At 42.2% G+C, this 19,386-nt stretch overlaps 6 protein-coding genes across 7 annotated transcripts; 4 read left to right on the top strand and 2 right to left on the bottom strand.

Annotated features, from left to right (window-relative positions):
- Positions 1–1,563: 1,563 nt before the first annotated feature.
- Positions 1,564–5,944, top strand: LOC108048586 (inositol-3-phosphate synthase). Its single transcript, XM_044461892.1, has 5 exons — positions 1,564–1,845; positions 3,723–4,421; positions 4,794–5,036; positions 5,097–5,564; positions 5,625–5,944. Exons 1-5 carry the CDS (start codon positions 1,717–1,719, stop codon positions 5,781–5,783), a joined length of 1,698 nt encoding a protein of 565 aa, XP_044317827.1. The 5' UTR covers positions 1,564–1,716; the 3' UTR covers positions 5,784–5,944.
- A 3,119-nt stretch (positions 5,945–9,063) lies between these two features.
- Positions 9,064–15,701, top strand: LOC108041264 (dihydroceramide fatty acyl 2-hydroxylase FAH2). Of its 2 annotated transcripts, none has more exons than XM_017119144.2 (4): positions 9,064–9,171; positions 11,094–11,455; positions 14,722–14,949; positions 15,007–15,701. In XM_017119144.2, exons 2-4 carry the CDS (start codon positions 11,117–11,119, stop codon positions 15,493–15,495), a joined length of 1,056 nt encoding a protein of 351 aa, XP_016974633.2. In that variant the 5' UTR covers positions 9,064–9,171; positions 11,094–11,116; the 3' UTR covers positions 15,496–15,701. The 2 variants fall into 2 exon arrangements, with proteins under 2 accessions (XP_016974633.2, XP_016974634.2); XM_017119145.2 differs by having other exon boundaries at positions 9,068–9,160.
- Positions 11,535–13,553, bottom strand: LOC108041263. Its single transcript, XM_044461983.1, has 5 exons — positions 13,347–13,553; positions 12,803–13,271; positions 12,458–12,747; positions 11,926–12,084; positions 11,535–11,867 (listed from the first exon to the last, which is right to left on the bottom strand). The coding sequence occupies exons 1-5, from the start codon at positions 13,402–13,404 to the stop codon at positions 11,695–11,697; spliced, it is 1,149 nt and encodes a 382-aa protein (XP_044317918.1). The 5' UTR covers positions 13,405–13,553; the 3' UTR covers positions 11,535–11,694.
- A 694-nt stretch (positions 15,702–16,395) lies between the features above and the next one.
- Positions 16,396–17,435, top strand: LOC108041260 (NF-kappa-B inhibitor-interacting Ras-like protein). The gene is made up of 2 exons (XM_017119139.2): positions 16,396–16,582; positions 16,645–17,435. The coding sequence occupies exons 1-2, from the start codon at positions 16,469–16,471 to the stop codon at positions 17,134–17,136; spliced, it is 606 nt and encodes a 201-aa protein (XP_016974628.1). The 5' UTR covers positions 16,396–16,468; the 3' UTR covers positions 17,137–17,435.
- Positions 17,436–17,583: 148 nt separating this feature from the next.
- On the top strand, positions 17,584–18,273 carry LOC108041262 (phospholipase A2). The gene is made up of 2 exons (XM_017119142.2): positions 17,584–17,835; positions 17,891–18,273. The coding sequence occupies exons 1-2, from the start codon at positions 17,588–17,590 to the stop codon at positions 18,162–18,164; spliced, it is 522 nt and encodes a 173-aa protein (XP_016974631.1). The 5' UTR covers positions 17,584–17,587; the 3' UTR covers positions 18,165–18,273.
- A 281-nt stretch (positions 18,274–18,554) lies between these two features.
- Positions 18,555–19,383, bottom strand: LOC108041261 (phospholipase A2). The gene is made up of 2 exons (XM_017119140.2): positions 19,049–19,383; positions 18,555–18,981 (listed from the first exon to the last, which is right to left on the bottom strand). Exons 1-2 carry the CDS (start codon positions 19,348–19,350, stop codon positions 18,723–18,725), a joined length of 561 nt encoding a protein of 186 aa, XP_016974629.1. The 5' UTR covers positions 19,351–19,383; the 3' UTR covers positions 18,555–18,722.
- Between the last annotated feature and the right edge of the window lie 3 nt (positions 19,384–19,386).

Here is a 19,386-nt window from a genome sequence, read left to right as displayed (position 1 = left end):
AAGGTTGCATGTGAGGGAGTCAAGACGCCCACTGCTGCATGTGCCTCTGCTGATTGCCGTAGTTTCCGTAAGACTCCAGCGGAAAACTTTTAGCAAAAAAAGTTCTTGATGTCTAGCAATTATGCAACCCCGTCATACTTCAAGTGTAAACGGACCAGCCCACTACATTGATTGATCAACAAATGGTAATTCGAGCTTGCTTCGCACTCAATTGACTACAATAATGGAAAGTTCTAAGAAGTGTCGCCTGCATCTGGCTTCCAGAAGATTCGAGGAAGCCGTATTGCCTGCCCTCCCAGCAAACCAAGTGGATATCATTATGCTGGCTCTCTGAGAGTGCAAAAGGAAACTGCTTGATAATACCGAAGAAATGACCAATTTGCTAATTTGTTTCGATCGAATTAAACTCCGAACTTTTTTTTTGTCTCAAAAAAAAAATTTAATTTGTTTATATTGTCTATATTGGTGATCTGTATTTTAAAAAATTTTCGCTGTAAGTTTGAGTTGACTTAATTCAACCCAACACCTCTTTGGACACTTTTTTTAAATACGGTGGACACTTTAACTTAGAAAGTTATATACAAATTCAGAATGAGGACGTCTACTGATGAAACAAATCGAAGTTTATTTAAAACAAATTTAAAGCACGAGAACATTTTTCTGTTTATATATTCAAAAATTTTTTTTCTTTGCTTGTGTAATTAGTTTTGAGATTCGCTAAACATTGTTGTTTTAATTTCCTATATATGTTTTGCCAGCAATTTTTATAATACTTACCAAAGGTGTACGATATTATAAATTTCTTAGCCCAATTTGTTTTTTTATTTGGCAACTTAATTAAATCTAATTGATTTTTTTATTTCTGAGCTTGATGTACCTTTGAAAAAGTATGTATCAGTAAAGTATCTACCGAGATCCTAAAACCAGATGGGACATGGACTCATGAGTTAGTCCGCCAATTCATAAATACTGTAGGACTTCGAACTTTGAGGATAAAGCCCTTTGACTTAAACGCAAAGCCTTTAATATTTCTATTTCATTATTTCAGTAGTGGTTATCTTTTCATTTTTACTACTCCCTATGCATATTATTTTATTAGCCTCAGCTCTACATAATTTACCTCTTCTCAATTATTTATATACAAAAATCCGCATGTATTACAAATTCGAATTATTACATAATTCGTATTACGAATTATTTACAAATTCATTACCAATATGAATAGTAAATGGTAAGAGCAGGAAATTAAAGGTTTTAAGCCATGAAAGCTTTAGCAGAATAAGAGCAATCATAAAATTTCCGTAGGTGAACCATTCCCTTGAATTTAAACTCAATTGGCCACCCATTCAAATTATGGAAATAGGTGAATTGCGATCTCAGGAGCGGAAAAGAGATGGAAAGCAGGAGTCGAAAATCGCTGATTGAGAAATCCCACGCGTGCCGGAAAATTTCCGATATCGTCTGGTTCCCTTAAGTGCACTGCAGAGCGTAAGGGAGAGTGCCTCCGAGTGAAATTCAAGAGAGAGTGTGTACATCTGTATAAAAGCGGTCTGATTCCCACTCACCCGAGTCATTCGCCGCGAACTTTTGCCTCGACCACAACGCAGTCTCCAGAACACCAGAACCAAGCCCCCGAACCCGATAAATTCCAGAAGCAAATCGCATTAAAACGCGCTAATTGACAAAACGACAGTGTTAGCAAAAAACGAACAGAGAATGAAGCCCACCAACAACTCGACACTGGAAGTCGTCTCCCCGAAAGTGCAGGTGGATGATGAGTTCATTACAACCGACTACGATTACCAGACGTCGCATGTCAAGCGCACCGCCGATGGACAACTACAGGTGAGCTTTATTTATAAGGTATTACTCTCCGAACAGTTATTCGCGATCGGCATCCATTTGAGTGGCATTGAATTGGGTGCGAAAAGCCCATTTTCCGGCTGCCACGCTGACCTTCACATTGAACTTTTCCAACAGCACAGGCGGGGATATGAAATGCTTCCCGCTCAAATGCGCACACGCCAACACTCAGAGAATAATGTACATTAACCTGGTTGCCTAAAAATATCTAAAAACTGCAGTGGTTAATTAAAGTCGACCAAATTACACCAAGCTTATGTAGAAACGAAATTAAATACGTTTAAAAACATGAAATAAAAACCATTTTTCAAAATTTCAAATAAGAATGTTAGGAAATATTTATTTATATTAGCGCTAGATAAACATTCTATACTGATTTTAGTAAAAGAATATATTACAATTTTATGATTCATTATTTGGAAAAAAAGAAAACATGTGTATATTGTTAATAAATATTTGCTTAATCAATTAACACAGATTTTTTCAGTTTCCGCTATTATAATATTTAAGGCAAATGCCCAATCTAAGGAAAACATATCGTGGGAACTCTTTTTCGAAGTGTAGGGACAGTGAAATTTTCCATTATCTGGGCAGGACTGAACAGCGCCAAATTCCCGGGTCCCAAGAACCCACTCCCCGATTCGCAGTAGATAAATAGAGCGATAAGCTGGGGTGGTGCCTCATTTACTTACACGAAACGTTACAGCTGAAGTTTATTGATTATTCGGAAAAAACAGATGACGATAAATGGGACTGATATCTCGTCATTATGTTGAACAGCGGGTGGCGTGATTCTGCGCGCAGGCGCCTTTGCGGCCTATTAAGTGGTCCCTAAACAAATAGAGATGGCAAGTTAACCCAAATAGGAACCCGATAGCCCATTTCCAAGCGATTGTGGTTGCGGTACGTGCTCTGTTTACATCCATGTGGGTGTTGCTGCCACCCACATCCACCCCCACCCAGCAAACACTTGCTGCGCCTCAAGGTCACTGTCAGGCGATGTCCCTAAGAGAGACCTTTAACAGAAATCGGCTCTCTTAGCCGGTCATTAAGAGAGCTCCCATTTTATTTCGCCGGCCGGCTTTTGCCAAAATTCTTGACGGACTTTGGACTAACCCGTTGTCAAATTATTGATGCAATCTTCATCAGCATTATCATTACTTATTCATCAGTTTTTGTTTGTGGCTTAAATCAAAAAGCACGTTGACTCGGCAAAAATCGGGCAAGATCTGCTAAAATAAACAACAGGCAAAATAAATATTTTATTAGACCTTTGGATACCTTTGGATAATACAATCATAATATATTACAATAAAATATATAAAGAAAGCTTACCTAAATAGAAATGCTGATGGATTTTAAACACAATAAAATAAGAATACGTTTTTTATGAAATAAAAAAAAAGAATTCACTTTTCGACCAGAGTATATTAGGTAAATATTAATGTCTCAATAAAATATTGGTAAAATCACTTAAGAAAATGGCATTGTGTAGATTTGTCTATCTTATTTACAGGTGTTCTTTCTTGACTAGGTAGTTTGTGCATTATGACCATTATGTTTTTCTTGGCACTGCTTAGACAACATCTGGCAAAATAAGTATATTTATTAGTACAGATTATAATCAATCTAATCGAAGCCATCAGTTGCCAAGAGACCCCAATCACCGATATACCCACTTTCCAAAAACACGAATGGGGTATTGAATCAGGTTCGCTTCGCAGAAATCACGCGATCATAATTTATGCCGCTACCTGACTGGGGTGCCATATCGATAAGGTGGCCGGACCTATAATAAGACCAAACGGGTTGTGCCATGCTGGGGCTAATCGGTGCTAATCTCTACGCGATCTTCGCAGGTGCACCCCCAGACGACGTCGCTGAAGATACGGACTGGTCGCCAGGTGCCCAAGTTGGGCGTGATGCTGGTGGGATGGGGTGGAAACAATGGTTCCACGCTGACCGCCGCCCTGGAGGCCAATCGCCGCCAGCTGAAGTGGCGCAAGAGGACGGGCATCCAGGAGGCCAACTGGTTTGGCTCCATCACCCAGGCCTCCACCGTGTTCATTGGATCCGATGAGACCGGCGGCGACGTCTATGTGCCCATGAAGGAGCTGCTGCCCATGGTGGAGCCCGACAATATTATTGTGGATGGCTGGGACATCAGCGGGTTGCACTTGGGCGATGCTATGCGTCGGGCCGAGGTCCTGGACGTGGCTCTGCAGGATCAGATTTACGATCAGCTGGCCCAGCTGCGTCCCCGGCCCTCCATCTACGATCCGGACTTTATCGCGGCCAACCAGTTGGACCGGGCCGACAACGTAATCCGCGGATCGCGTCTGGAGCAGTATGAGCAGATCCGAAAGGACATCCGTGACTTCCGCGAGAAGAGTGGCGTTGACTCCGTGATCGTGCTGTGGACAGCCAACACGGAGCGCTTCTCCGATGTCAAGGTGGGACTGAACACCACCAGCCAGGAGCTCCTCGCCTCCCTGAAGGCAAACCACTCGGAGGTGTCGCCGTCCACCATCTTCGCAATGGCCAGCATCGCCGAAGGGGTGAGTAATCCACTACCTTGAAATAATTTATTTACCATTTAAGGAAAAGTAATTTTAATACTATTTGGTTTTTGTTAAGTTTAAAACTGTTATAAGATTTAAAAAAAAACAAGCACATCTTTAACTATTAAGAATGGTGAAGGCTTTTGGTTTTATAAATCTTAATATTATATATTATTTCTATTAGATGCCGTACATGCAGAAAAAGACAAACCTTTAATCCTATGAAAAGCACAAATGTCCCTTGGTTATAATATTATTTTTCAAACCATTTTTAGTTTAGTTCTTTTGAGTTTCACAAACACGACTTCTTATAAATACGGTTCTGTAACAAGTACTTAATCCATATTTTACGGTTCATCCACCGCGCAGTGCACATACATCAATGGATCGCCGCAGAACACCTTTGTTCCCGGACTCATCCAGTTGGCTGAGGAAAAGAAGGTATTCATTGCCGGTGATGATTTCAAGTCCGGCCAGACAAAGATCAAGAGTGTGCTGGTGGACTTCCTGGTGGGAGCTGGAATCAAGCCGGTGTCCATCGCCAGCTACAATCATCTGGGCAACAACGACGGAAAGAATCTGTCCGCTCCCCAGCAGTTCCGCTCCAAGGAGGTAAGAGTCCTGAGAATTCCCCAGAGGACTATCACATATTCAACACCTTTCCACCTTCAGATTTCCAAGAGCAACGTAGTGGACGACATGGTGGCCTCCAACAAGCTCTTGTACGGACCCGACGAGCACCCCGACCACGTGGTGGTCATCAAGTACGTGCCCTACGTGGGCGACAGCAAGCGGGCCATGGACGAGTACACATCGGAGATCATGATGGGTGGCCACAACACACTGGTGATTCACAACACGTGCGAGGATTCACTGCTGGCCACACCCCTGATCCTGGACCTGGTGATTCTCGGAGAGCTGAGCACACGCATCCAGCTGCGCAGCGCGGAGAAGGAGTCCGCCCCGTGGGTTCCCTTCAAGCCGGTCCTCTCTCTGCTGAGCTACCTGTGCAAGGCGCCTCTGGTGCCGCAGGGTTCCCAGGTGGTCAACTCGCTCTTCCGACAGCGCGCCGCCATCGAGAACATCCTGCGCGGTTGCATCGGTCTGCCGCCCATCTCACACATGACTCTGGAGCAGCGGGTAAGCAGGATCTATGAATAATCAGTCGTGAAGGATCCCTAATCCCCTTTGTATCCACAGTTCGACTTCGCCACTATTACGAATGAGCCGCCTGTGAAGAAGGCCAAGATCCTGGGCCAGCCCTGCGCCGTGGAATCGGCCACCAATGGCAAGAAGATTCATGCCAATGGACACAGCAACGGATCCGCCAAACTGGCTACCAACGGGAACGGCCACTGATGTGGGACCCTTACAGGAAATTGATTTCCCATCGGAAATATATAATTTGAATATATATGGTTTTAATTGGATAAATTACAAACTAGACTTAAGCTACTATTACTAACTGAATCGTTAAAATAAAAAAAAGTCTTAGCGGACTATTGTCTGTATTCCACAAAGTAATCTTTCTTATTGTTTCCGGCTTTGGTTCAGGATCAAATATATATTATTGACACTTTAATCATATCTGGTAAGTTTATAACACTATTCTAGTTCACATTCTTTGTAATTTAAAACAGTTATTTAAAAAAATTATTCCATCGGAAAATATATCTTCGTCATTAAAAACGTGGATACCCAGAGTTTTAAGGCTTGGATGACTAAAATTTATATCAAACTGTAGGCTAGTTTATTACTCATACCTCATGTATGCCAGATTGCAAGAAAAGTGGAAAGTTGCCATGAGTTTTACTCTGGCAAAAGATCCTTAAAAAAATATGGTGAAAAAAAGAAAGACCAAGGACCAAAGCAAAGGAAAGCTAAAATTATTGCATACTTTTCGACAACAAAATATTAAGCAAATCGGAAATAAGTGGCTCTCAAACTCTGGCTGCTACAGAATTTAGAGATAGGTGGAGGCGAAAACAAGAATAATCTAACACTTATAAGTTCCCAAGATAACGATCATTAAGGAGGAACTATTCATTAGGAGCTTAAAAATAATAACTCTAAAACTCTTTCTTCTTCCTGGGGCTTATGTTTTTTGCTTTTTTTTCTTTACGGAAATCGTGGTTATCAGATGTTTCACCATTTTTATTATATAAATATATTTTTATTTGTTGGAAATTAATACAACTTAGCGCAATTAATTCGTAAATAGTTTAAATAAGGCAGAGGTAACGTAAGTAAAGTAACAGAAGCACTGTGAGAAGTTTGATTATTTTATAGTATAAAGTTATAGAAAATGGCTGTTGAATTATAGTTTATGTTTATTTTTGTTAATTAAATCTAAAAGTAGTTCGCCAAACAGTATGCTACAAAAGTGAGCTCTTCCAACAGAAACATTTTTTCACGCACGCATCTCCATAACTATTCCATTTTAGTTTGATAAGACTCTAGCGATATGGAGTGGGGATCCATAAACTTTTTATTTGTCCATCTGCTGCGATATCGAAATTTAATGGATCCTAATCGTAGATATCAAGTTTATGTTGTCTTATCCTTAAACACGTTACGAACAGCAACTTTATGACGGTTACGTTGCAATATTAGTTTATACCCTCATCTTATGTTTAACTTAAATATTATACCTTTTGAAATGAATTTTAACTTAAATACTCTTATAATTTTTTGAGGCAACAGACATTTTTTAATTATTTGTTATTTTCTGTGTTTTGGTTTACTATGATAATATTATATCGCATTATGAAAGTTATTAGTGGCAGAAAAATGTAATGACAGTTATAATGTCACCTACTTGATACTGAAATTAGTTTTTGTGACCCAAAAATGACTATCCTTCAAAAGCATTGAGTGTTTTATCCTCTATTGCGTAGTTGAGCTTACCAGTACAGTATATTCCCCCACTTGATTGATATTGATATCTTTGGCGCATCGGAGAGTAATTAGTTTCTGTTCAACGCGTTTGGACCTTATCGGAGGGACCCAGCACTTAAGTCAATCAATTCGATTCCCTTCGGCTTGGTCGAAGGCGATTGATGCACATATAAATTAACTATATTCTCCATTATAGCCCCTTGCAATAGACAATAACAGGTTGCCACAGGGATTGGCTTGGCCCTTTAACGTCAAGTTGTTGGCACAGACTGACATTTCTGAAGACACCCCCAAGAACCCACCCACAGATGGAATAAAAAGGCGTTTGCAGCAAACATATGTTTATTATTTATTTGAGAAACTATTTTATCTTATATTGGCATTGACTAGTAGATATATAAAAAAAAACTGGGTTACTTCGCGGTTTTCCAACCCAATGGGATGCCTTACAAATTCACCTTTAGTACTTGTAACTGGTTATTGTGACTTTATTAAACTACTACTTGGACCTCACTGTTAACCACTTAATCAACTGCTTAAGAAAGACTAAGATTGATTTGAGTCACAGGGGAAAACCACTTATCTCTGTGATCTCTTTCCCATTAATTTAAAAAAGCGTAGATAGTTTGGTTGCTAAGTATACTGGTAAATGCTAAGTACTGAGTCACAGAAAGCATTTCCAATCGCTTTAAATATTTCCAAACGGCGTTTAATCATAAATATTATATTCTCCAGTTATAAACTACGGAAATTGTAAGCCCAAACTTAATCATAAGTGTTTTGAGATATCCATTTAGTTTCTTTGACATAAATTTTTAGTGAAAAACAAACAAGTTAGGTTGACTTTTAAAGATTTGAATATAAATTGTATATATTACAGCCATTTAAACTAGCCACTAGCGAGATGGTTATTTCTATGGACTTTTTGCATTTTTAAATGACGAAATAATTACATGGGTCGAATATCGCCAAAACTATGATGACGTAACATATGGCCTGTGGATGACCCTTTCCTATGACAGTTAAATGAAGTAGTCGTCTGATCCATACAGTTTTGAATTGTATTTGCACTTTAGCTTTTAAACTGAGTGTTAGTGTGTGAGTTCTAAAACAACAGTTGCTTTATTTTTAACTTTTAATTATTCTTAAATATCTGGAAAGTTTGTATTTATTACTTCAAAACGAATCTGTGCTTGCAACGCTTACGAACAATCGGAGCATGATTTTCGGTGCTGAATCATTTCTAACTGCCCAAATCAAAGCTCTAACCCGCGGTGACTCATTGGGAATATCTTTCCCCATGAGTATTTGAATCCTGATAACGGCTCCCCAAATACTTATCCGCTCGCTGGTTCATCGCTATCGAGATCTACGTCAGGATTGTTTAGCAAAATTGGAACACGCCGCGATAGCGCACTATATAGTGTCTAGCAGGCCGACCGATAGGAATTCGGTAGTTCATGTACATGCCGACCGCAGAAAGCCGGTAAGCATGATCGGGCCGTCTCTCTCTCCGAAGAGCGTTTTATCTAGAACTCGAACTATTTTAGGCTTAGTGCAAGGTTTATCTTATCGTTTACACTGCGTGGTTCGCTTGTCAGGAGCACCGATGGCTAGTGGCTAGAAGCTAGAAGGCAGAGCCAGCAACTAGCACCTAGAGGCTAGAGGCTAGTGGCTAGATAGCGCTGAGCGGCGCAGTCGGCGTCTCCGTCGACGGTACGGATGTGTTGGGTGGGTGGGCAATGGTTCAGTCGTGAGTTGCGTTGCATTGCGTGCGGTCTGAGGCTCCGCTGCCAATTTGGAAACCCGCCCTAGACCCTATTACTTTATTCTAAGCAGTGCGTCTTCGGTAAATAAATAATCCCATTGTACTAGACTCTAAAATTATGCAAATTGCCATGGGCGGAGTACTCGGAAAAAGTGCGAAATGTGCCAAGAAGTCCAAATGTGTGGACTCCGGACATGGCCAATAGTTAAGATAGTAAACTATCTTCGTGCAGGCATATTTCAATATTTTGTCATCGCCAGTGATAAGATACCTCTCGATCCTAACCCGGATAGATAAAGCCCGATGGTTTGCTACAAGCATTATCACTCCCCAAACGGAACCCATTAGCTGGCGTGTAAACACGAGTGGTAGGCCTCGTTTGATGTATCCGTCAATATTCCCGGCCATGGGTGTTAGAAAGGTCTTTGCGCAGATATGATAGGGAGGACGGGCAGACAATGCCCAGCCTATCCGCATAGGTGTCAGATAGAACCACATTAATCAATGTGACGCAGCCCAAACCCGGGTATGACTCAGAGCACCTGCTCCACCTTCCATCGGTGCACCCCGATTTGGGACTTAGCACTTGCGACTTTGACAAACGACCCGTCTACTCCCAACCGTCCACACCAAATCCCCGCGCTTACAGGCTCTCCTATCAGCATTGATAACTGAAAACTATATAGTTGGAGCAACATCGTCGCTGGAATGGCGACGCTACAATTGGCGCGTAGGCAGAAGGCGAGGTTCCCGGCTGGTGAAGAATGGAAATGTTTGTGCGGATCCCACATTGGCACTCATCTGCGGAAAGAAACATCTGGCGCAAAATGGGAATGCCAAGTTCACTTGATGCAGACCACCCCATCCCGAATCCCCTGTCCCGACAGCAAATAGGTGAAATGCCTTCGTGCAATTCTACATCGCTTTGCAAATTGCAAATACGACCTGCAACTGATTTGACCTAATCGCTGTAATTGTATCGATTAGCAAAACAATTAAACAAATGTTCTGCAAGCATGGCTAAACTAAACTTTTTCCCAGACCTTTCTGGATATTAAATATTTACAACGTATTAAAGTTACCCTGACTGAGGAAGCGATCTCATCCTTATTACCATTAAAGCCATAAGCAAAAGCCGTGGCTTATCCAAGGTTATAAAGTACAAAGTTTTATCCTCTTGATCTAAAGAATTTTTATAATTATTTCTTTGAACTATCATTTAATTATCATTTCGGGTTGGGGTTTTTTTAATACTATAGTTTCTATCAGTTTTTATCCGAGTGGTGAGGGAAGTTTTTAAGTTAACTGAAATGCAGCTTTATATGGTCATATGCATATATACCGAACTTATATAGGAAATGTCAATTTACACTGTTTAAGCAAGAAACAAATTTTTCGGAAAATCGGGTCGGAAATATTTGAAATACAGTTTGTGGCATTGAATTATGTTTTTCTCCATTTTTTAATAATTAAATAAAAATGAAATGACAGTTTTTAATGTAAGAGAAGTTTCAATTTCGTAGATATCCTTAATATTGCATGAAAGTATGGCAGTCGATACCAAAATAAAAATAAGTGTAAATATTAGTTTTTATAATTAGCGAAGCGGGATGATAATAAATAAATTATATTTAATATTTCCTGACCATTTATTTCCAATAAAAATACGTACCCAGCGTACGATACAGACTTTATTAAAAGATTTAAGTACTTGAACTAAACTCAAACGATCCATTTGGATTACCCCCAAAAAACATAGCTAGAGATAGTGCTGCTCACAAAGGCCAGCAGAGATCGCCAATTATTGAGTGCATTGATACAAATACTCGGAGTGAATTGTACAATTAATTAAGCCGTGTCTGATACAGAAGATAGGAGGTTAAACAATATGGCATCGTGTTGCCGGTAGGCACGCAAAGTAATTAATTCAGTAGATAACCTGTGACTATAATATGCTCGCAAAGGAACTACAAAGTCTTATCCGATTGTTTTTCGCATTACAGTTGCCGAATCGAAGCCCATTGACATGGATATGCACAAGGAAGCGGAAGCGAACGACAAGTTCATCGTGAAATATCGCCAGCAGTATTACGACTTGTCCAAGTTTTTGCACAAGCATCCAGGGGGCTTGAATACCCTGAAGGGTCTCAAAAGCGGAGACATGACATCCCGCTTTTTGAAGGCACCGCCGCATTCGGATGCAGCCATGTACCTGATGAAGGAATACAAGATCGAACCAGAGGACTCTCAGAAAATAAAGTCAAGCCATAAAGAAGCCGAACTTCAGGAAGGTAATGGGGCCATAAGACAACGGCCTAGGGAAACCGAGGACAAGAACAATAACCAGGTGGATGAGAGCATGGAGGTAAGTTTGATGAGCGGCATTTAATCTGTAACTCTAGTGGCTGGCTGCTGGGATCGCTCGTTGAGCTGGACAGAGTGATATTTTCGGGGCTGTCTGCGATCCCAAGCTTAGCTCAAAAATATATAACTAACGTAAGGCATGTTTTGAAAGGAACACTCGTGTTTTGAAAATCCTAGTTCCTAGTAGCTTAATCAGTCAGTCGATGGAGTGTTTCAAGATTTGTGGGGCTACACGAGTTCTCACAGTTGGCGCGACTTGTTGGCCAGCACGAAGACCTTCGCCTTGGAGTATATGCGGATGTCCTCCTCCACGGTAGTCAGCTCCTTGTCGATCTCAGCCTTGCGGTTGCGCACACGCAAAGTCTGCGCTGTCATAGGCATGTGATTTAGCTCATTAACTAGCTGTTCGTAACCTGTTAAAAAAACGCTGATTTAAGCAAGGATCGTATTTATTAAAATTTTATTACTCACGCTTCTGGGCATTGGTGAGGTGGGTCAATCGATCTTGATCGCTCAGCAATACATGACCACGTGGACAGTCGGGATCCTGTGCCTCCGCAAGTTGCTTGGCCACGGCCTTCTCGCGCTTTTGTTTCTCCAGGTATCGCGGCAGGCGCACCTCATCCAGAGCTGTTGAAACAATACGATTTTTATTTATTATTTGTATCAATTCTTCATCAAGATTTTCAAATGTATTAAATGTTTTTCATTAGTTTGACTTTTTCCAAAATTAATTTTAACAACTTTGTTTTTCAAACGTAATGAATGGTTTTTTTAGCAATGCCTATTTTAATAATAATGAAAATTTATTTCTCTAGCATTACTTTTTTAATGTTGAAAGGATGAAGCCATTGGTACGGTTTGCCCTTTTTAATGACTTTTATCCGTTTTTTGAGACCAAATATGTGAATTTATATGGGTATATAACTTCGGCTGCACGGAATTTCCTTTCTTTCTCATTTAACATTAAATTGAATACTTTTGGCCTACGGGAAATACTCACATCCCAGTTTATGCTCACGACGCTTTGACTTGGAAGTGATGGTGGTGACGTTAGAGGCCGTTGTAAAGCGACTACGGGCGCTGAGAGGTGCCTCATCGTCCGAGGCGCCGTAATTTATGGGCTCCGCCTCCATTTCAGACATGTGGAAGCGGCTTTGCTTCGAGGTGTTTGAGCGGGCTGAAAGTGGAAGCTGCTCCAGCTCCTCCTCGTTTTCATACTGCATTGGTCTGTAGTTGTCTTCGTACTTTTTGCGCGGCTCCTCGATTACAGATCTTCCATCGAAATTGCATCTAAGGGAGAGTCCAACTTTTTAGTTTCCTTCAAATCAGGACCAAAAGAGCATACTTTTTCAGTGCATTTGTGAGGTAAAGTTCGTCGGTAATGTCCTCGGTCTGAATACCGATGCTAGTGGAGCTGCGATTGGTGCCGCAGGATTGGCAGCGATCCGAGGGTGGGTCTGATGACGGCTCCATGAGGTTCTCCGCCTCCAGATCGTCCGACGGATCATATAAGATGGGATTGCGCTCCTCCAGTCCATCGAAGCGTTCTCCATCCGCCGGAATGGCCATGGCCAGTTGATGCTGGGAACGGGAGCTGCTGCGAGTGTTCTGCAGGGAGTTCTGCTGTCCGTTCTTGCCCTTAGCCGGTGGCCTGTCAGTTTTTGTCTCCCTCACCTCGGAGGAAGTACGTCGCAGCGGTGGCATCCATTTGGGACGCACTGTCTCCTTGGCGGCCAATTTCTGGCTGGTGGTCTTCTCCAGCGAGCGCAGGCTCACCTTGTTTTCCTTGAGGAAGTTTCGGGACTGTGTGACGCCTGTGGGAACGGAGACCAAAACAAATTACCAACTGGTTGCCATGGCCGATTGGCTGTTTGGAAAAGATATCTTACGCGGCACCGAAAAGATGCCCTTCAGCGTGGGAATCGGGCGAACTGATGTATTCGACATGGTCCACCTGCTCCTAGACTATCAGCAAGGCGGCTGGAGTTTAATGAATCTACTCTCGGCTGTGGCGAGTGGAAACTACGTCGTTATGTGTGAAGTATGAGACAGGTTTAAATGACAATTTTGAACCAGCTGCTTGTGATTGTGACTGTTTATCGATAGCCGATATACTTTTAATTTTTTAACGGGGTCTGGGGTTGCTGATGGTCACACTAAGGGTATTAAGGGCATTCAGGATTGACAGGATCACCACATTATCCTTGTGAATCATAATTTTCTCTCAAGCAGCATAGATTTTTAAAGTATTTGCGCACTGACGACAAAAATCTCTCTCAACCAAGATTGGTTGGAATGAACATGAAATTATCATGTTCCGAATTGTTTGAAAAATTCACAAAAGTGACTTTCCCAATATAGTTTATTCTTAAATTCCCTTCACAACAAAAAAAAATGAGAAAATAATGTTTTTCAAAAATATATCATTTATGCACATGATAAATTGATTGTGAAAAAACATTGTTTTAGAATAAGCTTTGAAGTCTTTAGTTAGCTTTGAATAGAATTTAAATAAGAACCAATATTATTTTTTTTTCTTGTTCATTAGGTTTGGTTTCTATAAAGACTATGGGAACTTTAAGTTAACTCTAACAAGAAAGGAAAGCAAACTTCGGGCGGAGCCGAAGTTGATATACCCTTGCAGAATATTCTGTAAATTATATTCTCTAAAATTATTTATATGATGCATTCTTAATACTCATAAAAAATCCCAACTTCCCAACTTTAAAAACACCAAAGTTATGGCATTTCCAATCGTTCAGTTATATGGCAGCTATAAGATATAGTCGGCCGATCCTTATGAAATTTGGTAGGTCAGACTGATTGGTCAAAAATAAAAACCATAGAAAATCACAACTTCCTAACTTCAAAAACACCAAAGTTATGGCATTTCCGATCGTTCAGTTATATGACAGCTATACGATATAGTGGCCCGATCCGGCTCGTTCCGACTTATATACTACCTGCAATAGAAAGACAACTTTTGGGAAAGTTTCAAGCAGATAGCTTTAAAACTGAGGGACTAGTTTGCGTAGAAACGGACAGACGGACGGACAGACGGACGGACAGACGGGCATGGCTAGATCGACTCTCCTGGTGATGCTGATCAAGAATATATATACTTTATAGGGTCGGAAATGTCTCCTTCACTGCGTTGCAAACTTTGGCTGAAATTATTATACCCTCTGCAAGGGTATAAAAATGACTAGCCTAATGGAGTAATTGGAATTCAAAATAAATCATTTGAAACCATACAAATTTCAGCACTTGGTGGACTGGTCCAAGGCAATGCTTCCACAGATCGCTAACATTACGGATTGCTACGATGAGTGGGTGCACAAGCCGGTGGACAGGCCTCTGCGACTCTTTGGTCCTTGGTACTTGGAGATGTGTACGAAGACGCCGTGGTGGTTGGTGCCCACATTCTGGATTCCCGTGATCATCCGGTGTGCCTGGGAGGACCTCACCAGCAGCTGGCAGGATCGTAGCCAGGTAAGCAATGCTTAACCAAACTAGACAGTCAATGGTAACTAAACATTCATCTTTCAGCTTGCAGTGTTTGCCGCTTACTTTTTGTTCGGAGTACTCCTGTGGTCCTTCCTGGAGTACACACTCCACCGCTGGGTGTTCCACGTAAAGCTGAGCAGCAACAGCGGCAGTTGGCTATGCACATTTCACTTCATGATCCACGGACTACACCACAAAGTGCCCTACGATCCGAAGCGCCTGGTGTTCCCGCCTCTTCCAGGAGCCCTGCTCGCTACGATCATCTACACGCCGCTCAGCCTCGTCCTTTGGCATCCACGTGTGGTCCTGTCTGGAGCTTTGGCCGGTTACCTGTGCTACGACATGATTCACTACTACCTACACTACGGCAATCCCTCCACCCGGGCCTTCGTGCACATGAAGCGGTATCACTTCCACCACCACTTCTCGCACCAAACCCTCGGATACGGCATCAGCAGTCCGCTGTGGGATGTCGTCTTCAAAACGAGGATCCACCTCCGCAAGCTGAGGTATCAACTACGCTGGTCCTAGCCGCAAATTAATGGCTATCACACAGTGCTACTATAGAACAAATTAAACTCAGTTTTTCATTGCAACAGAGTTGCTGCCGGAGCAAAAAGCTCAATTCGTTTTCGAAGAGTTTTGTGTAGGCTGAATACTGAGCATTAGGAATAAGAATATATTGTAAGTCTTCTACCTTTTCTATTTAACAGGAATAAACTTCCAATGATACCAAAGAACCGAGTGACTATCCTTTAAGTGTCAATAATTATTTTTAATCGGATCTAAACAATTTGACCCAAATATTTTCGGGTATTTTGCAGCACACTTCTAAGCGATGAAACTAAACAAATAAAAAAGTCAAATCGTTAAACAGACAAATTTAACGATTCTTTATAAAAAATTACGCAAATCATTTTTAGTATTTGGAACAAGTTTTTTGCTTAGTTTTTACTCAAAGTTGTCTCTTGATAATTCTGGAAAATCCCATTTATAATTGCATTAACGTGTTTCCTTGTATTAGCCGCTGAGCTATTGTTGTCAAACTTATTATTTTTTAAAATAAAGCAATTAGGATGGAGCAAAATTAAGCTATGAATATCTTTTTAAAAGGAAGAAGGATAGTAACCCAAGCCCAATTACATATTTCATTAGCGGCAAGCTATGATCAAGTTTTAAACAAGTTACCAGCGTGAATCAAAGTAAATTTATTTCGTTTAAAGATTTACAAATTAAGTCTTGAACTGACTAGCAAAAATGTATTTACAATTTTGGGAATTCGTTAACCGCTGATTTTTATTTAAAAACCTGGTAAATTGAAAAACCATTTGAGGGAAAAATTGATCTTTCTCAAATTGAGCGGGTAAATTCCATTCGATAAATTGCTGCAGTGCCTTATTTCGAAAAAAGGTAATTTCCCGTTGGTGGCATTCGGTCACACTAGCGAACGCCCAGCGAAAGTTTTGTTTATTTTTTTGTGGCACCCATTTCTCCTGGTGGAACAATGCTAAATGCTAAAATCGCCAAGGTCGGCAAAGTGCTGGTCTGCGGGATGAAGGGCGTGGGCAAGACTGCGCTCATCGAGCAACTGGTCTACGGCCACGTCAATCCGGAAACGGTGAGTGGGCGGCAATGGGGCTCCATTACAATCTGGTGGCTCATCATTCAGTTCAATTGCAGGAGATACATCCCACCATCGAGGACATCTACGTGGCCAGTGTGGACACGGGCCGGGGTGGACCCCGCGAGACCCTGCGCATCTACGACACGGCTGGACTGCAGGGCGAGCAACAGCAGCTGCCACGCCACTACCTACAGTTCCCGGACGCCTTTGTCCTGGTCTACGATCCCATGGACCCGCGCAGCCTGGACATGTTGGCCGACATTAAGACCGACATCGAGAAGCACAAGGAGAAGAAGGAGATTCCTGTCGTGGTGCTGGCCAACGTGCGTGCCCGGGCGGCTCCCAATCCCCTCGAGAAGGTCATGGACCGAGCCAATGTCTGGTGCCAGCGGGAGCGCATTAAGCACTACACGGTTAACGCCATGGAGCGGCCTTCCCTCTATGAGCCATTCACCTCGTTGTGCGCCCGCCTGCATCCGATGCAGACGAAGAGCACGTTCCCCCAGCTTCGCCAGGTCATGCAGAACCGACAGAAGAGCGAGGCCTAGATGATCTAATTCTATTAGTGGGGGCAATATCATTTAAGTTTTTTATGTTGTGACCCAGAAATCTCAGTCGATTTTCGTCAGTTGGGGTGCCTGAATTTGTATAGTTTTTGGCAAATGTTTTTCAAAGTCTAAGAGGTCTCTGGGACATCCCCAATTGTACTCGTATTAATCCATTTAGTGTTTACTTGCCTTGTATTAACCGCTGAGCTTTAATGTGGCTTAGAGCCCGAGCAGCCACTTGTACTTATGTCTATCAGTTTGTGAGTGTCCAATTGTATTTAGAATTTGTTACACCTAAATGTCTAATCTCATTGGGAGAGCATTAAGCGTAATCAGTATTCAGTCCTCAATCGCAGCTCAAACGTCGGCGTAGTGATTAAATAACCTTACCGAATTTTTTCTGCGGAAATCCCCTTGAATCAGTCGTCTGCTAGCCCCTTTCTCGTGAGCAATGTTTTTCCGTACTGCATTCCTAGCTGCTCTTTTGGCGCTGATCTGTGCCACCCATGTGGCTGTGGGATTAGGGATAACAGTGCCGGGCACAAAGTGGTGTGGACCTGGAAACATAGCCACCAACTACGACGATCTGGGCACTGAGCGGGAAACGGATATGTGCTGTCGGGCGCACGACAACTGTAAGGAGAAGATTCCGCCGCAAGAGGAGGCCTACGGTCTGAAGAACGACGGAATTTTTCCCATGTAAGAGAAAGGCACTTAGAGAATGTTTGGCTCAATAAGTGTGGAATCCCCTTAGATTCTCCTGCGCCTGCGAGTCCGCCTTCCGGAGCTGTCTCACCGCCCTGGGCAACGGACACTCCCTGGCTCTTGGCAAGATCTACTTCAACACCAAGGAAGTTTGCTTCGGCTATGGACACCCCCTCGTTTCCTGCCGGGAGAATCAGGCGGATTTCTTCGAGAGGCGATGTCTCAGCTACCGAGTGGACGAAGGTCAAACGCAGCGCTGGCAGTTCTACGACTTGGCTTTCTACACACATGTCAGCGGCAGCGAGGAGGAGTCCCGGGATTGAACTTCGACATTCGCCGGCGATAAGCCTTCGTTTGTTTACAAAGCAGATTGTACTTAAATCGAAACTGAATGAATCACTTTGTAAAATAAACTAAACAGCATGAACTAAATTTAAAAATATTATAATAGCTCTTCCTTTTTAAAGTTTGTTTTTTTAGCAAACAAGATTTAAAATTAAGTCTTAAACTTACTATATCAGATCTCGGAAATTCGTAGGCACCTTTTTTTTATACTTTCAGAATTAATTTTGGTGAAAAGTTTTTAAAGCTGGAAGGATGCTATTCCGTCCCTATGAAGTATACAAAAGATTCCGAGCTATAGTCATTATTTACGATTTCAAAAATATGGTTTTATCATAGAAAAGATCAGAAGATTAAAAGAACTACATAACTTTGTTGTACGCATACATCTCGAAATATTATTGCATTATATTGTGTGCGATTTCAAAAATAATCTTAAATTACAATTTTTCGAAATAAAAAGTAAGTACTCCTAATGTCGTGAAATTTTGATCAGCGAATTCAAATTTCTGTACTGTCTACAAATCTTCGTTTCGAGGTCAGCCACTCGACGATGAGATCGTGAAGAATGGCATGTCGTAGAACTGCCAAACCTTGGCCTTGGACTTGTCCACCTGATAACGGATGCATCGCATGCGAAACGTGCCAGCCTGGTACTGCTTGCATTGGGTAGTGGGATATCCGTTGGCGAAGCACCTGCTCCTGCTGCCGTAGTAGATCCGACCCAGCGTGTTGGAGGTCAAGCTGTTCACCGCCTGCAGGCAGTTGATGAACTGCTGTTCGCAGCTGCACTTGAGGCTAAATCGTGGTGGGAAGGTCAATGTGGACAAAATCGATAAGGGATTTCAGGCAAACCTCCACTTACATAGGAAACCAGTCCATGTTGGTGGGCAGTCCGTGAAGTGCTCCATGCGACTCTATGATCTCGTCACAATGGTCGTGGGCCCTACAACACTTGTCCGTCTCGCGCTCCCGGCCCAGATCGTCGAAGTTGGCAGCCGTGTTGCCCGGTCCACACCACTTGGTTCCCGGCACTGTGATGCCCGTGTGCGGTACTGGTGGCAGCGCCTGGTTGTAGATGTCCTCGTCCTCAAAGATAGCTTCGTCCCCAAATGCCATTGCCATGGAAAGTAGGCCACAAACGAACGTTACGCGCAACAGCCACATGTTTAAGCTTCGCCTGTCGCAATACAACTGACTTTG

This window comes from Drosophila rhopaloa, unplaced genomic scaffold (genome assembly GCF_018152115.1).
Source record: "Drosophila rhopaloa isolate 14029-0021.01 unplaced genomic scaffold, ASM1815211v1 contig_115, whole genome shotgun sequence".
In the NCBI taxonomy this organism is placed as follows: Eukaryota; Metazoa; Arthropoda; class Insecta; order Diptera; family Drosophilidae; genus Drosophila; species Drosophila rhopaloa.
This window is presented reverse-complemented; position numbering and strand designations above follow the sequence as displayed.

Excerpts from the sequence above, each read along its gene's own strand:
- LOC108048586 (XM_044461892.1), top strand. The coding sequence starts at position 1,717 with ATGAAGCCCACCAACAACTCGACACTGGAAGTCGTCTCCCCGAAAGTG. Across the intron at positions 4,422-4,793 it reads TGGCCAGCATCGCCGAAGGG|TGCACATACATCAATGGATC; the intron begins GTGAGTAATCCA and ends TCCACCGCGCAG. Across the intron at positions 5,565-5,624 it reads ACATGACTCTGGAGCAGCGG|TTCGACTTCGCCACTATTAC; the intron begins GTAAGCAGGATC and ends TTGTATCCACAG.
- LOC108041264 (XM_017119144.2), top strand. The coding sequence starts at position 11,117 with ATGGATATGCACAAGGAAGCGGAAGCGAACGACAAGTTCATCGTGAAA. Across the intron at positions 11,456-14,721 it reads AGGTGGATGAGAGCATGGAG|CACTTGGTGGACTGGTCCAA; the intron begins GTAAGTTTGATG and ends TACAAATTTCAG. Across the intron at positions 14,950-15,006 it reads GCTGGCAGGATCGTAGCCAG|CTTGCAGTGTTTGCCGCTTA; the intron begins GTAAGCAATGCT and ends TTCATCTTTCAG.
- LOC108041263 (XM_044461983.1), bottom strand. The coding sequence starts at position 13,404 with ATGTCGAATACATCAGTTCGCCCGATTCCCACGCTGAAGGGCATCTTT. Across the intron at positions 12,085-12,457 it reads TCGTGAGCATAAACTGGGAT|CTCTGGATGAGGTGCGCCTG; the intron begins GTGAGTATTTCC and ends TTGTTTCAACAG. Across the intron at positions 11,868-11,925 it reads CCTCACCAATGCCCAGAAGC|GTTACGAACAGCTAGTTAAT; the intron begins GTGAGTAATAAA and ends TTTTTTTAACAG.
- LOC108041260 (XM_017119139.2), top strand. The coding sequence starts at position 16,469 with ATGCTAAATGCTAAAATCGCCAAGGTCGGCAAAGTGCTGGTCTGCGGG. Across the intron at positions 16,583-16,644 it reads GCCACGTCAATCCGGAAACG|GAGATACATCCCACCATCGA; the intron begins GTGAGTGGGCGG and ends GTTCAATTGCAG.
- LOC108041262 (XM_017119142.2), top strand. The coding sequence starts at position 17,588 with ATGTTTTTCCGTACTGCATTCCTAGCTGCTCTTTTGGCGCTGATCTGT. Across the intron at positions 17,836-17,890 it reads AACGACGGAATTTTTCCCAT|ATTCTCCTGCGCCTGCGAGT; the intron begins GTAAGAGAAAGG and ends GAATCCCCTTAG.
- LOC108041261 (XM_017119140.2), bottom strand. The coding sequence starts at position 19,350 with ATGTGGCTGTTGCGCGTAACGTTCGTTTGTGGCCTACTTTCCATGGCA. Across the intron at positions 18,982-19,048 it reads AACATGGACTGGTTTCCTAT|CCTCAAGTGCAGCTGCGAAC; the intron begins GTAAGTGGAGGT and ends ACCACGATTTAG.